Source organism: Ammodytes marinus (genome assembly GCF_949987685.1).
Source record: "Ammodytes marinus genome assembly, chromosome: 9".
NCBI lineage: Eukaryota > Metazoa > Chordata > Actinopteri > Uranoscopiformes > Ammodytidae > Ammodytes > Ammodytes marinus.
The window spans coordinates 29,759,526-29,776,632 of NC_137213.1; the positions used below are offsets into that span (position 1 = coordinate 29,759,526).

The following is a 17,107-nucleotide window of genomic DNA, read 5'->3' on the forward strand; positions in this document are numbered from 1 at the left end:
TAAACTGTCCCCCTGTGTGTGTGTGTGTGTGTGTGTGTGTGTGTGTGTGTGTGTGTGTGTGTGTGTGTGTGTGTGTGTGTGTGTGTGTGTGTGTGTGTGTGTGTGCGTTTGTCTGTGTGTGTGTGTGTGTGTGTGTGTGTCTGTCTGTGTGTGTGTCTGTCTGTCTGTCTGTCTGTCTGTCTGTCTGTGTGTGTCTGTCTGTCTGTCTGTCTGTCTGTCTGCGTCTGTCTGTGTGTGTGTGTGTCTGTCTGCGTCTGTCTGTCTGTGTGTGTGTGTGTGTGTGTGTCTGTCTGCGTCTGTCTGTCTGTCTGTCTGTCTGTGTGTGTGTGTGTGTGTGTGTGTGTGTGTGTGTGTGTGTGTGTGTGTGTCTGTCTGTCTGCGTCTGTGTGTGTGTGTGTGTGTGTGTGTGTGTGTGTGTGTGTATGTGTCTGTCTGCGTCTGTCTGTCTGTCTGTCTGTCTGTCTGTCTGTCTGTCTGTCTGTCTGTCTGTCTGTCTGTCTGTCTGTCTGCGTCTGTCTGTCTGTCTGTCTGTCTGTGTGTGTGTGCGCAGGTAGAAGGACGCCACCCGACCTGTAACTTCCTCCTGGAGGTGGAGAGAGACCAGGCTGAGTGTCTGAGGAGACTCAGGGAGGAGCAAGCCGCCGGACTGAAAGGTTATAACCTTTCATTAAACCATATAATACACTGGGGTTGCGTTCCGAATCTCCTCCTCTTTCTTTTTTCTATTCTACATACTACATCCGACGATAAAAATAATCTAGTTAGGATGCAGTAGGCATACTATTGGGACATACTTTACTCTCTTATTTCATCGTAACATTGCGCCTTGATCTTGCCTCTTGCTTTTATATCCGTCGCATCCCCGTTTGTTTTCATATGGAGGCTTCGTCGATGTGACGTCACTTCACGTGCGCACTGGATTGTGGGTCAGAATCGCCCAAATAGGATGCAGTTTTCAACACTAACAATCTTGGCCGCATGAAGTAGGACATCCGGGTACTTCTAACCATCCTAAATCTGGCCACAAGAATCGGGACATCCTAAATCTTCTTTCTACATACTATATAGTAGAAAGTATGTGATTCGGAACGCAACCTTAGTCTGCCATTGGTGTGTGTGTGTGTGTGTGTGTGTGTGTGTGTGTGTGTGTGTGTGTGTGTGTGTGTGTGTGTGTGTGTGTGCAACCATTCATTAAACCATATACTGTACGTAATAAGCACTGGGACGGCTGTGGCAAAGTGGGTACGGTGGTCGACTCTCAACTACAGGGTCGGTGGTTCGAACCCCCGTCTCCCCGCAACATGCCAAAGTGTCCCTGGGCAAAGAGACACTGAACCCTAAATTGCTACCGATAGTTAACCTGCTATCTGTGTTTGAATGTGTGTGTGAATGGTAACGTGGGAATGGGAACAGGCCTCCCTTGAAAAAGAGTCTCCGGTCTCAATGGGATTTACCTGTATAAATAAAGGTTAAAAAAAGAGGGGGCACCCTTAGCTCAGTTGGTAGGGCGCCTCGGCCAGCAGCGGACCCGGGTTCGATTCCAGCCCGTGGTCGTTCTCTGCATGTCACTCCCCTCTCTCTGCCCCATTTCAACTCTGTCTCTACACTATCAAAAAAAGAAATATATAAAAAAAAAAAAATCACTCCAGCAAGAGGCAATTTTGGTCAATTTTGAGGTTTTCTGGCAAATTGCTTCATGAACACTATAATTTATTGTCGTCAAGCCGTGGCTATAAAAAGCAGTCAGTTTGTTTAACTTATACAGACTTTGAATAGACTGAAAAAAGGGCCACATTTCTCCGCCGGGCTTACAGAATAAAGACTCTATAAACCAGAGAAAGACATGGTGCCGGGTGAGTGAGTGTGTGTGTGTGTGTGTGTGTGTGTGTGTGTGTGTGTGTGTGTGTGTGTGTGTGTGTGTGTGTGTGTGTGTCTTTGGGAGTGCTATTGCTGTTGTGCATTTTGGTGCGTTGCAGGTTAAATGTGGCGTTCTCTGCCTCTGATGTCTTTCTAAGTGTTTTTCCGTGACAGTGCCCTGTGTGTGTGTGTGTGTGTGTGTGTGTGTGTGTGTGTGTGTGTGTGTATGTGTGTGTGTGTGTGTGTGTGTGTGTGTGTGTGTGTGTGTGTGTGTGTGTGTGTGATCACGTAGTGGATAGATGGATTCTCTTTCTTAACGCACGGATGATTTTAGAATCTGTTTTCTGAGCTGGGCTTTTTACCCCAAAGACATCTGTTCACTCACTCCCTCTCTAAACACTACACTCCTGGCTGTCTTTGTCCTCTCTTAACCTCTCTGCCTCTCCGTCAATTTCACCACTTTTACATCTTTCTTTACCTCCGGACAATCTCTCTCTTTTATTTTACTTCTTTCATAGTCTTAGTTTAGTTTAGTTGTATTTGTGCAAATAAACAAGATTAAAGAAAATGGCAAGAAGATGCGCATAGACATACATAAATGCACAGGTGGGACAAAAGAAACCCCGAAGCGCTTATGAAGGATGTCCACCTGACATTAAAATACAATAAAGAAATGAAGTAAAATAAAAAAAAAGAAAATACAAACAAAAATAAAAGACAAACAAACAAAAATAAAATTAAAGAGATAAAACTGCGTAAAGTCATGTTACAAAAATGAAAATACATCTAAGTACATGTAAAAAAGCAAAGTAAAGATGTAACTAACAAGCAAAAAGACAATATAACATACATTCAGTTTAACACATTATCGTAAGCTTTTAAAATTAGGTACATTTTAAGATAGTCCTGTCTTTTAGGCCTTGTCCACATGTACAGGGATACTTTGTTTTAAAGGCATTTTCCTTAATACAAACAATAAACACATAAAACTATTTAAAGGTGCTAAAAGGAACTTTAAACCTGCAGTGTGTAGAATTTTGGGTTTTATTTCCTAGCACACTTTGTAGAAAGTAATTATAATATCCATAAGTACATTTAATTTAGTGCATAATGACTGATTTTTTTTCTTTTTTTTTTTTTCTTAGAAAGTTTCTCATATATGTCCACATTTCTCCATATTTTGGACCAAGGCCTAGTGCCGCCATCTTGAAAGTGTCATAGTTGGAATGTCATCAGGTGCATTGTTTAAAATTTAGAATTGTTCTTGTCCTTGAAGGCCACTGTAGCTTCTGTTATTATTCTAAAGGGTCGGGGTTACCCAGGGAGTGTTGCATTCTAGAACTTTGTAGAACTTTCTTGATGATGTCATATTACACACTGCACCTTTAATACAAACAATAAACACATAAAACTATTTAAAGGTGCTAAAAGGAACTTTAAAATATTTCAGAAACAGTCAAAAAATGTCACTCTCATGATTACAAATTACTATTATTATTAAACAGCAAACGAGAGACAGGGATCAGTGCAAAGAATGCTATTTTTTTATAAAGTTTTTCTTAATATAAATAGATAGATAGATAGATAGATAGATAGATAGATAGATAGATAGATAGATAGATAGATAGATAGATAGATAGATAGATAGATAGATAGATAAAGAGATAGATAGATAGATAGATAGATAGATAGATAGATAGATAGATAGATAGATAGATAGATAGATAGATAGATAGATAGATAGATAGATAGATAGATAGATAGATAGATAGATAGATAGATAGATAGATAGATAGATAGATAGATAGACGGATAGACAGATAGACGGATAGACGGATAGATAGATAGATAGATAGATAGATAGATAGATAGATAGATAGATAGATAGATAGATAGATAGATAGATAGATAGATAGATAGATAGATAGATAGATAGATAGATACGCTCACTCACTTGCTTTTAGTATTTCGCCTAGGATACTTTTATGAAACCCATTTTCTCCTCCATAAAAACGACAATGTAAAAAAACGTTTTAAAGTTGCTACAAGGAACTTCTAAAGAGCTCCTAATGCTAAAGTTTGTTTTTGCTCTTGTGTTTTGTATTTCTCCTAGCATAAGTTGAAGGGCCAATGCCGTTGCCCCCTCTCTGTCAATTTCACCACTTTTGGCTTGAACCTCCTCAAGCACTCTCACTCTATCCAAACCACTCTCCTTCTTCTTTTCATCTTCTTCCCTTCATTTTTCCCTGCCTTTTTTATGAAAATCTTTTGTGTGCTCTTTTCAATTTGTATTCCATGTAACTTCTTCCCTCTTCTCTTTCTTATACTGGCTTCGAACTTGAAAGGAAACATTTGAATCAATTTAATTTTGATAATGGACGTGGGTTTTAGCATTTGTACTACTGCAGGGCGTATAAATTGGGGTTAAGAGAGAGTAAAAAGCTTCAGTTCAGAAATATATTCGGATACCGACTTCAAGGGGGGGAGATAGAATGAGACAAAATGATCCTGCATTTGCTTTGATGTGTTTTATCCTTTCATAGTTGAGTGGCCAATAATGATTTCTTTCTTCTTACATTTTATTTTATTTATTTTATCTATTTCAACAAAAGATAACAAGTTTGCTCAAATATATGCAGTTTTCCTTCAAATTTGAGTTTTATTTTCAGCCTAATAACTCAAAAATATAGTGCATAGCTTATAGTTGAGTGGTCAATAATGATTTCTTTATTCTTAGATTTTACTGATTGATATTTAGTTAAATTTCTTTAGATTTTCGGTAGGGCTTTTATGGACCCCGTAATTGACATTGAGTGACTGATATTTGTTTAGAAAGTTTTCAGACAGTTGTAACGCTGTTTAACGTTTGAATCAACTATTTTAACCGACGTGGTTTTGTTTATTACATGTATGACAGAGAATAAGTTGGCATGAGTGTTATTGTTTGAAATTCTTAGTATGTAGAACTCTAGAATTTGAGGTTTTCATACGTATAAAAGATACAATTTCATTATGTAACCCAGCTTATTTTCTGTAGTTCCGAAATGACAGGAATTCCCTAAAAAAGCATCATTTTCAGAGATAATCACAAGATACTGGAGTTTACGATGCCCCCAAAACGTATCACGGGCACATGCACGGCAGACAGACCCTGCATTCCAAATCACATACTCTTTCTTTTTACTACACTACATACTAAAGTACAGAAGAGTTTTAGGGCCACTGACAGGAGAGAAAAAAATCAGATAAGGAAGTTTTTTTTCTCTATGTTGAGAAATGTCAAGAATTAAGACGAATGCTCCAAAATGCTATTGGAGTTAGTGGGGGCATTTATGTATTTTTTAGCATACTACAATTGACATGCATGTATTGGGACATCCTAAATCTTTTTTTTTGCATACTAAATAGTAGGGAAGTATGTATGGGGATTGGAACTCAGGGAGAGAAACCTCAAGACACACATGCAACTCCTAAGTTTTATAAACGAGGGCCCAGGTCTGCTTCATGGCTTTCAGTTCTTTCTCCACTGTTCCACGCCATGTTTCTTTGGGTCATCCTCTCTCTCTCTCTCTTTCTCTCTCTCCCTCTCTCTCTGTCTCTCTCTCTCTCTCGCTCTTTCTCTCTCTCCCTCTCTCTCTCTCCCTCTATCTCTCTCCCTCTCTCTCTCTCTCTCTCTCTCTCTTTCTCTCTCTCTCTCTCTCTCTTTCTCTCTCTCTCCCTCTTTATCTCTCTCTCTCTCACTCTCTCTCTCTCTCTCTCTCTCTCTCTCTCTCTCTTGCCTTCAGGTGTCCAGTCAGTGTGTAGGGCCGTTCTAGTAATGTAATCCTGTTCTTTTCGCATGATGTGTCCAATCCATCTCCACCGCCTTCTTGTAGTGATTGCCTCTGTACTGTCCTGGTCTGTCTGAGCAAGGAAATGCTGGTTGGAGATGGTGTTATAGGCCAGAAAATACGTAAGATTATTCTGAAGGTTTTTCTTTCTGAAGGTGTAATGCAGAGAGTGTGGCAGTGGTGATAATGTGTTGGTGCTCTTAGAGTTTCTGGGTTAATAAATTAAAGCTGGGGTATGTGATTTCTGATTGGTCAAAGTTAACATGAGCTGCACACTTTGACCAATCAGAGCGAGGCTCCGATTCTCTGTTCTTATTGGCTGTTGGGACTGTCCATTCACTTTGGCACGACTTTGTTGGTGTAGAGCTTTATTAGATTGTGTTGAAAAGTGGAGACAGAGAGAGAGAGAGAGGGGGGATGACCTGCAGTAAAGGTCCACGAGTCGGATTTGAACCCGCGACCACTGCAACGAAGGCCGGAGCCGATATGGTACGCGCTATATCCACTACACCACCGGAGCACCCCCAGGCATTTTTCATTCGATAATATTTTTTTCACATAAACACTTGTGGATCTGACCACATATATTGGTTCATACTCATTTTTTTTTTTACCATACTAAATAGCAGGGAAGTATAGAGACAGATTGGATACAAGTGGATACAATGAAGAAAAAAAGCTGAAAAATATACAGTGAATAGCACAGCCAGATTTTATCCGTGTGAATTTCAAAACACTAGAGAAACACAGGCAACAGCTTGTGACATCCTTGGGCTACGTTAGTCTTTTTGTGGACTTGACACTAATACATTTCTTTTTATAGAAGATGTCTCTCTCTCTCTCACACACACACACACACAGACACACACACACACACACACACACACATACACACACACACACACGAGACGAGAGACAACATTTAACCAAGCGCACACACACGTCTGTCTATGTTCATCTATGGCCGAATAGTCGCGCTGACAAAATCACTTTGAGCTGTGAGCACATCTTACACCCATTAGGGTCCAAGCTGCAACGTGTAGAGAGAGATATTTTAAGAAGATGGTTTGTTTGGTTTGGGAGAGAGAGGGAAGGAGGGAGGAAGGGAGAGAAAGAGAGGGGGGAGAAAGAGAGAGGGAGAGAGGGAGAGAGAGGGAAGGAGGGAGGAAGGGAGAGGGAGGGAGAGAGAGAGAGGGAGAGAGTGGGAGGGAGGGAGGGAGGAAGAGTGTGTGTGAGAGAGAGAGAGAGAGAGAGAGAGTGAGTGGGAGGGAGTGAGGAAGGGAGGAAGGGAGGTAGGGAGAGAGAGTGAGTGAGTGAGTGGGCGTTTCAAATTCATTCAGGTCCAATGCTCCCCCGTATTCTGAGCTGATAGAGTGTGATAGTGAATTTTCCACATTATGTCTGTCTTCTGCTGAGCAATTTAGGATTTTTATTTTTTTTAAATGCTTCATTCTATTATTTGTATTTATTTATGGAGATTATATTATTTATATATATATATATATACTGCACATATGTTTATTTATTTATCCTGTGCTATAGCCGAATTATCCCCCATGGCTGAAAAGACAGAGGCGGCAGACTTTCATCTTTGTGTGTCAAGGTTTTTTGAAGGAGACTCAGACAGGAGAAGTCAGGAGTAGGTGGGAGCGTTGAAGCAGCAGGTTGAGAAGCAGCATAGCAGCACTGGCTCTTAAAGCTACACAACAGTGATTTATATCTCTGTGTGATCTCTGCCACTGACACTGACTCAATCCGTTTAAAATGTTTACAAATTTTAAGTATATGTACCTTAGTTTTTATTCTATTTTATACTATTTTAACTTATCACTTGTTTATATATTGTGTTATATTGTATATATACAGTCACTGTTTGTTCATTGTTTATTGTCTAACTGTGTGCACCTTATTCACCAAGACACATTCCTTGTTGGTGTAAAACCCTTCTTGGCAATAAAATCCTTTCTGATTCTGATGTATCAGGTGTGTCAATACAAATAGACAGATCATCCCAGCAACAACAAGTCAAACACGTACATTTTTTGGGTGTTTTCATACTTCCCCACTCCCCAGTGACCTTACCCCTTCAAAACGGTTACACTGACACCTTTAGTATTATAGAGGCTATTCCAATCCCTTAGGGCCCACTCACACTAGGGCCGTTTGCCTGTTCCGTGCTGCAGGAAGATTCAGCACGATTCCCCCCCCCCCCTCCCTGCTCTAACCACAAGTGACCCCACAACATTTCAACTTTTGACCCGAACACAATGTGTGTTAATAGAATATTGAACTGGGGACCATTGAGCTCTGGAATTATTGATTTGTTCCCCACAAGTTGTTCAGACTTTAACTCAATGAATGAACATTTTGACTGAAGTGGTTTTTGTTTGTCTTCTGTATGACTTAGAATATGAATAAGTTGGCACAGCTGTTACTGTATCAGATTCTTAGTAGTAAGTTGTTATACCTATGTAATATACCTGACATATGAAAGATAAGTTATCTCGACAAAAGATAATTAAATTGCTCGAATTTTGTTTTCTTTCAAACTTCAGAGCTTTAAGTTGGACTTGTAAATGTGAGTTTTATTTTGTGACTTTTACATTTTTTACAGTGTTTCAGACTTTTTGCTGTTACTCAACAATTTAAAACTGCCTCTGTATTTGCTTATGAACATACTTTTCAAAATATGACTAAAGACATTGGTGCGGATAAGCCAGTCTCCATCCCCCTGCTTCCATTCTGTGCGTATGACTTATGCTACTTTAATTTTTTTGCGGTCTCCTTACACATACAGGTAAAACTCATATTATTAGAATATCATGAAAAATGAATTGGAATTGAGGCAAGAATTAATTCAAAAGGGGCCCAAACCAAGTACTGAGTACATATGCATGATTATACTTTATAGAGGGCCGACACTTCTGTATTTAAAATCCCTTTTTTTATTGATTGCATGTAATATTCAAATTTTCTGAGATTTTGACATTTGGGGTTTTCATAATCTGTAAGCCATAATAATCAAAATTATAACAAATAAAGGCTTGAAATATCTCACTTTGCTTGTAATAAGTCTATTAAATATATTAGTTTTCACCTTTTAAGTTGAATTACTGAAATGAATGAACTTTTGCACGATATTCTAATTTTTCGAGTTTCCCCTGTATGTCCCTAATCAAATCCCCTTTGTGTTGTGACAGAGTTCGGCTGCAGAGGAGAATGGGACAACATTGCATGCTGGGACGCAGCGGAGACCGGAGCGACCGTCACCATCCCCTGTCCACGAGTCCTCAAGACTGTTTTCGGAAGAAACGGTTAGTTATTAATGCATTCATAATAATAATAATATAATAATAATAATACATTTAATTTAGAGGCGCCTTTCATGACACCCAAGGTCACCTTACAGAGCATAAAATCATCATAAAATCATTAAAAACAAGACAAACTAAAGAAAACAAACAAACAATCAAGACAGTGACCAGTTATAGGTTGTGTTCGAGTTTTGAACAGGTGAGTTTTGAGTTGTGACTTGAAGGTTGTAATGGTGTCTGACTGTTTTATGTGTGGGGGGAGGGAGTTCCAGAGCCTGGGTGCTGAACAGCTGAATGACCGGGCACCCAATAATTATTTATTTATTTATTTTTATAATTTTTGGGGCATTTTCAAGCTTCATTAGACAGTACAGAGTTGAAATGGGGAGACAGAGAGAGAGAGAGAGAGAGAGAGAGAGAGAGAGAGAGAGAGAGAGAGAGAGGGGGATGACCTGCAGTAAAGGTCCACGGGTCGGATTTGAACCCGTGACCACTGCAACGATGGCCGGAGCCAATATGGTACGCACTCTATCCACTACGCCACCAGAGCGTCCCGGGCACCCAATCTAATCATTAATGGTTTATTGATTCATGCATTTACTTTATAATGCCTCGCCGCCAGCAATCGCAGAAGGCTTTATGTTTTCAGGTTGTCCGTCCGACCATTCTTGTGAGAGCAATATGTGGGGCGACTGTGGCTCAGTTGGTAGAGCGGGTCGGCTGATGATCAAAGGGTTGGAGGTTCGATCCCCGCCCTGCCACCTGTGTCATGGTCGTTGTGTCCTTGGGCAAGACACTTCACCCACCTTGCCTCGTGTGAATGTCAATAGTTAGCCTGCTATCGGTGTATGAATGTGTGTGGGGAATGGGAACAGGTCTCCCTTGAAAAAGAGTCTTCGGTCTCAATGGGATATACCTGTATAAATAAAGGCTAAAAAAAAAAAAATCTCATGAACGCTTTGAGGGATATTCTTCAAACTTTGCACAAATGTCCAGTCTAATTCTAGGATGAACTGAATAGATTTCAAAGGTACCTGTGACCTGACATACTTACATTGTGAGGTCTCAGTGACCTTGTACCATATTGTATCTTCTTAGGAGCTTTACCTTCTTTAAAGCATCGCCTACTAACACTGTACTTTCCCCGTTTGGCGGTAGTTACATTTTTTTTGTAATCTATTTCTAAGAAGCAACATAAGAACATGAAATAAGTCCTATGTGGTGGAATTTGCCATTTATTAAAGTACATTGACTCAAGTACACAGTAAATTCCCCAGTGTTAAATATGCAGTGTCAAACTCCATTAACTCTATCTGAGTTAATATAACAACAGCTGGAGTAGAATGCCTCCTAGTGTTGGTGTCAATTTCGGTAGTTAAAAGACGGGGTGTAGAAAGTACTCTATAAGGCTTTAAATAACACTATACAGTGTATTTTTAACTCTATTTTGAGTTAATTTAACTCTAAAATTGTAACACTTTGAAGAGAGTTAATTTAACTCCAATTCTGAGTGGGACCAAATACACTCGGAAATGGTGTTAAATTTAACTCTTGTAGTGTTATTTTAACACTTCAAAATTTACTGTGTACTGTCATTGAATAAAAATGTTAACACACTCATCTCGCAAAATTCAATTCTGATTATTCTGACATATCTGTGAAGGAATTTCTTTCAAGGTTGGAGGTCAACTCAGGTGGAAGAATATTTCAGGAGACTTGGATGACATATGAAGCGATATTTATTACAGGCTTGGCCAAGGCGAACCGGACTGCAACTCGGGTGACTTGCACTTCAATTCTGACAGACACATCCTGAGAGCTGTGTATTAACCTGGTGCTGTGTGTGTGTGTGTGTGTGTGTGTGTGTGTGTGTGTGTGTGTGTGTGTGTGTGTGTGTGTGTGTGTGTGTGTGTGTGTGTGTGTGTGTGTGTGTGTGTGTGTGTGTGTGTGTGTGTGTGCCCCGGCTCGGGCACCAAGCGTACCAATGTTTTGGTTCAGAGCTGAACACAGTGAACCATAACATTTTGGAGTAGAAGGAGATGAGACTTTATCTATACAGCTGCTATACAGATTTGTTTTGCTCCCAAATGCAAAACTCTTCTGTATGGAACCAAGGCTATATAATTACTTAGTTACCTTACCTTTGGGACGGCTTAAAAAAAGATAAAATAAAAAATGGATTGGATTTATATAGCGCTTTTCTAGGCTCTCAAAGCGCTTTATGTGATGTAACTCCCGCTGCAGTGGATTGTGGGTCATAATCGCCCAACAAAGCATGCTGATTTCAACACTAAAAATCCAAACCGGATGTTGTAGGGCATCTGGGTATTTTTAAGCATGCCGCATCCGACCACATGAATTGGGACATCCTAAATTGTTTTCTAACCATACTAAATAGCAGGGAAGTATGGGGATTGGACCGCAGGGAGCTAGTTACACTCTCCTGTCCACCCCATGTTATTGGTCACTGTCTTTCTATGTTTCTTGGCGGGGTGTAAACTAAAAAGTTGCTCTGTGACATGTACAATGACAATAAAGTTTGATTCTGATTCTGACCCTGTGTTCCAATCCCCATACTTCCCTACTATTTAGTATGCCAGAAAAAGATTTAGGATGTCCCAATACATGCACATCAATGGTAGTAAGCTGAAAATACATAAATGCCCCACTAACTCCAATAGCATTTTGGAGTATTTGTCTTTATTCTTGACATTTCTCGACATAATGAAAAAAAAAAAACGTCCTTATCAGATTTTTTTTCTCTCCCGTGCCTGTAAAACTCTTCTGTACTTTAGTGTGTAGTGTAGTAAAAAGAAAGAGTATGTGATTTGGAACGCAGGGTGAATTTGCTGTTTTTTTTTCTGGTTTCACAGGTAACATCAGCAGGAACTGTTCGTCGGCGGGATGGTCCGATGTTTTCCCAAACATCTCCAGTGCGTGTGGGGCGGACACCAGCCAGGACAAGGTGACACAAACAACACGTTCAATACAATGTCTGTGCTTTCTGTAAATAAAGGCATTGGCAAGGCAAGTTTATTTCTATGGCACAATTCAGACACAAGGCCATTCAAAGAAGTGCTTTACAGGGGCACGATTAAAAAAACATCAAGTATAGAATACACATTACAAAAGCGAATGATAAATATGAATAGAAATAGAAAATTATAAATAAAACATTTAAATAAAAGAAAAAAGTACAGGTTAAAAGGGAAACAGGAAAGTCTTCAGACTTTATTTAAAAGGGCATTATGATGGAGCATTAGTGTATCATGTAGAGGAAAAATAAATATAAAAATCACAAGAATACAATAATAAATCGGTTATTTTTCAAGAATAACATTTGTAATTTTTGGAGAAATAGTAATATTAAGAGAATAAAGATTACTTTTTGGATTTTTTCAAGCTTTATTAGATAGTACAGAGTTGAAATGGGGAGACAGAGAGAGAGAGAGAGAGAGAGAGAGAGAGAGAGAGAGAGAGAGAGAGAGAGAGAGAGAGAGAGAGAGAGAGGGGGGATGACCTGCAGTGGTCAGATTTAAACCCGCGACCACTGCAACGAAGGCCGGAGCCAATATGGTACACGCTCTATCCACTACACCACCGGAGCGCCCCAATAAAGTTCTAATTAAAAAAAATATATATATTATTTTTTTCTCCCTCTATGTGGCCCTCATAATTTCACTTAAATATTAATATATTCCGACTTCCCAGCATGGAGTGAACCTGCAACATAACACACAGGCCATTAGAGGGTCTGTAATTGACGGAGCCCTGCGGGGTGTGATCCTAATTAACGGTGGCTAAAGTGAGGTTAAGGGGGCTGCATCTTTTAAATGTCAATATCTCCAACAGTAGGAACACGATACATGTTTAATTGCGAGCTATTTGTGTCAGTGGGTTTCTGCTCTCCCGCCTTGATTTTGCGTCATGAAATGAATAAAACAGAATACATTACCTGTCAATCTTGTTGAAGCAAATTGGTTTTACACCATTCATTTTCATTTCATTTTCCTTTATTTATTCTCGAAAGATCAATTGAGGGGTGACCCTCTTTTACAATGACGTCGAGACAAATTACAGATACACAATATACAATTAGAATACACAACAAGCTTACAAAGAGACAACAACAATTAAAACATTCAGATCAATTGAATAAAACAGAACAATAGCCTAATTAAAACAGTTACAAGTGGAGTGGGGCTGATTCAAAATAATAACTTTAAATTGGTTAACAGTTACGAGTGTATTTATTTTAATTTGATGTTGTAGGCTGTTCCAGGAGTCAGGGGCACTGTGGCTAAAAGCATTTTTACCAAGGTCAGACCGGGCGTATGGAACATATAACATAAGCATTATGTACACCACAAACTGGACAGGAGTGCAGAGCAACACATTGTATATTATACACTAGGACGTGGCAAGTATGAATTGGCCCCTAAACCACAAGTTTAGACCTAGTTACATATATCTCTTCACAAGCATAGTTATACCATTATCAAGCCTTTTTCAGATATGTAATATGTATCATAACTGGCTTCCTGTGTCTGTTAAAGTGTACTGCAGCGTATTGATGCCTCTAGCCAGGGGAATGAATAAATCATAAGATCAGTATAGCGTTATAGCATGATCAAGACAGAGTTATCAAGTTATAATGAGATATGTTCTAAAGTTATTTACAACAATAACAACGACTACAAAACTTTAGCACACACACACACACACACATGAACACACACACACACACACACACACACACACACACACAGCACTTTAGCTTCTTCTCACCCAGTTTGAAATCTAGCACATCACCAAATCAGTGCTGAATGTGCTGTGTGTATCATTGCTACCATCCCATAATAATCCCATAAGGTATTTTGAGGCCACGGTAGAATGACAATGAGCCTGTTTGGTTTTGTTTACTCTCTTTCTGGAGTATATTACAAACACACACACACACACACAGACACAGACACACACACACACAAACACACACACACACACACACACCACTCAAACAGAAGAAAAGAGTGTTTTGGGTGTGTTGAATGTTTGGCCTTGTTTGGGATAATTGGTTCTCCACTGAGGTTCGTTTCGGGTCACGAAACGGTCTCATTCTGAATCCACCATTGTGCTCGACAAACGGACTTTGTTCATCCCCCGTAGATAGACAGATAGATAGATAGATAGATAGATAGATAGATAGATAGATAGATAGATAGATAGATAGATAGATAGATAGATAGATAGATAGATAGATAGATAGATAGATAGATAGATAGATAGATAGATAGATAGATAGATAGATAGATAGATAGATAGATAGATAGATAGATAGATAGATAGATAGATAGATAGATAGATGGGTAGGTAGGTAAGTAGATAGATAGATAGATAGATAGATAGATAGATAGATAGATAGATAGATAGATAGATAGATAGATAGATAGATAGAGATAGATAGATAGATAGATAGATAGATAGATAGATAGATAGATAGATAGATAGATAGATAGATAGATAGATAGATAGATAGATAGATAGATAGATAGATAGATAGATAGATGGATAGATAGATGGGTAGATAGATGGGTAGATAGATAGATAGATAGATAGATAGATAGATAGATAGATAGATAGATAGATAGATAGATAGATAGATAGATAGATAGATAGATAGATAGATAGATAGATAGATAGATAGATAGATAGATAGATAGATAGATAGATAGATAGATAGATAGATGGATGGATGGATGGATGGATGGATGGATGGATGGATGGATGGATGGATGGATGGATGGATGGATGGATGGATGGGTGGGTGGGTGGGTAGGTAGGTAGGTAGGTAGGTAGGTAGGTAGGTAGGTATAGATGGATGGATGGATGGATGGATGGATGGATGGATGGATGGATGGATGGACGGACGGACGGGCGGGCGGGCGGGCGGGCGGACAGACAGACAGACAGACAGACAGACAGACAGACAGACATGGATGGATGGATGGATGGATGGATGGATGGATGGATGGATGGATGGATGGATGGATGGGTGGGTGGGTAGGTAGGTAGGTAGGTAGGTAGGTAGGTAGGTAGGTAGGTAGGTAGGTAGGTATAGATGGATGGATGGATGGATGGATGGATGGATGGATGGATGGATGGATGGATGGATGGATGGATGGATGGATGGATGGATGGACGGACGGACGGGCGGGCGGACGGACAGACAGACAGACAGACAGACAGACAGACAGACAGACAGACAGACAGACAGACAGACAGACAGACAGACAGACAGACAGACAGACAGATAGACAGATAGATAGATAGATCTAGTAGACACTGCTGGGATAGAAAAGGACCTACCTTGATATACAGGATAGAATATAATATTACGTTACATGTCGTTTAGCAGACGCTTTTATCCAAAGCAACTTACAACTGGAGCACACATTCATACACCGATAGCAGCAGCAGCAGCTACCACGCAGGGTGCAAGCTAACTATCAGGAGCTAGGTTAGAAGTTAGGGTTCAGTGTCTCTTTGCCCAGGGACACTTGGACATGTGGCGGGGAGACGGGGGATCGAACCACCAACCCTGCAGTTGTGGGTCTACCACCCTACCCACTGGGCTACATCAAACCAATAACCCCAAACAAAAAGCATATGAAAACAAAACAAAAACAAATAATGCATGTAGGCTACACATGCAGGGGCGCTTATGGTGTAGTGGTTAGAGCGCCACAATATCTGTCGTATTGCAAGTCCTCAGCTGTTGTATTTTTCAGAGACTAGAGATGAAAAAGATTTGTTTATTTTTGGCATGATGAATAACTGGGCCCCATTCCAAACATGATGAATACCTTGGACCCATTCCAAACAGGATCCAAAGGACCCATTCCAAACAGGATCCAAAGGGCCCAACCATAACAGAGTTCTGACAAAACATCAATGAACTACAGAAAGAGAATTGGGTCGAATTCACAGTTAATAGCTTTCCCCAGCACACAAACATACACAGTAGCATGACTGTTGCTCTATCTTTCTGTCTGTCTGTCTGTCTGTCTGTCTGTCTGTCTGTCTGTCTGTCTGTCTGTCTGTCTGTCTGTCTGTCTGTCTGTCTGTCTGTCTGTCTGTCTGTCTGTCTATCTATCTATCTATCTATCTATCTATCTATCTATCTATCTATCTATCTATCTGTCTGTCTGTCTGTCTGTCTGTCTGTCTGTCTGTCTGTCTGTCTGCCTATCTATCTATCTATCTATCTATCTATCTATCTATCTATCTATCTATCTATCTATCTATCTATCTATCTATCTATCTACACACACACACACACACACACACACACACACACACACACACACACACACACACACACACACACACACACACACACACACACACACACACACACACACACAAATTGACCCCCAGGATTAGACAAACACCATTGGAGCTGAATGACATCATACATCCTTTGAGGTTTTCACAAAAGCAACTCACACAGGAAATCAAACACCTTCTCTGAGAGAGAAAGATAACAGGACGCCCACACACACACACACACACACTCACTCTCTCTCTCTCACACACACACACACACACAGACACACACACACTCACACACACACACACACACACACACACAACATGTATTGTTAGATTGCACTCTCTTTCTTTCCGTTTCTAACAGGAAATGAATTGTCCTTTGTGCCAGAAAGTTTTCTCCACAACAGAACACTTCTCTCCTTCTATTTCACCAACAGACAGAAAACTGAGCAAATAAAACCTTCACCCCAAGCACAGAGGGCTTACAGTGTGTGTGTGTGTGTGTGTGTGTGTGTGTGTGTGTGTGTGTGTGTGTGTGTGTGTGTGTGATGAATAGTATTTCTTCACAACTATTTTGTATTTTTTTTCTGTGAAGGACAAAACAACTATTTGCTTTATAATATTTGAACAGATTTTTTCTTTGTTTTCCTTTTCATTTTCTGGCAGCATAGATGACGTCAAAGCATCTCTGTTTTTTTCTGAATCAGCGTGTATGTCCTAATTTGACCTGGTTAATTGTTGACAGCACATTACAACACATTTCATAATACAGAC

The 17,107-nt window shown here is 39.9% G+C and overlaps 1 protein-coding gene across 1 annotated transcript in view; it reads left to right on the forward strand.

Moving 5' to 3' along the window:
• The window catches only part of vipr2 (vasoactive intestinal peptide receptor 2), a gene marked incomplete at both ends in the record, with an annotated part of 61,813 nt that overhangs the window by 27,206 nt on the left and 17,500 nt on the right, over window positions 1-17,107 (forward strand). The window contains 3 exons of the mRNA XM_080033875.1: window positions 551-653; window positions 8,888-9,001; window positions 11,875-11,966. Of these exons, the coding sequence (XP_079890001.1) occupies window positions 551-653; window positions 8,888-9,001; window positions 11,875-11,966 (309 nt within the window). The remainder of the gene's footprint in view (window positions 1-550; window positions 654-8,887; window positions 9,002-11,874; window positions 11,967-17,107) is intronic.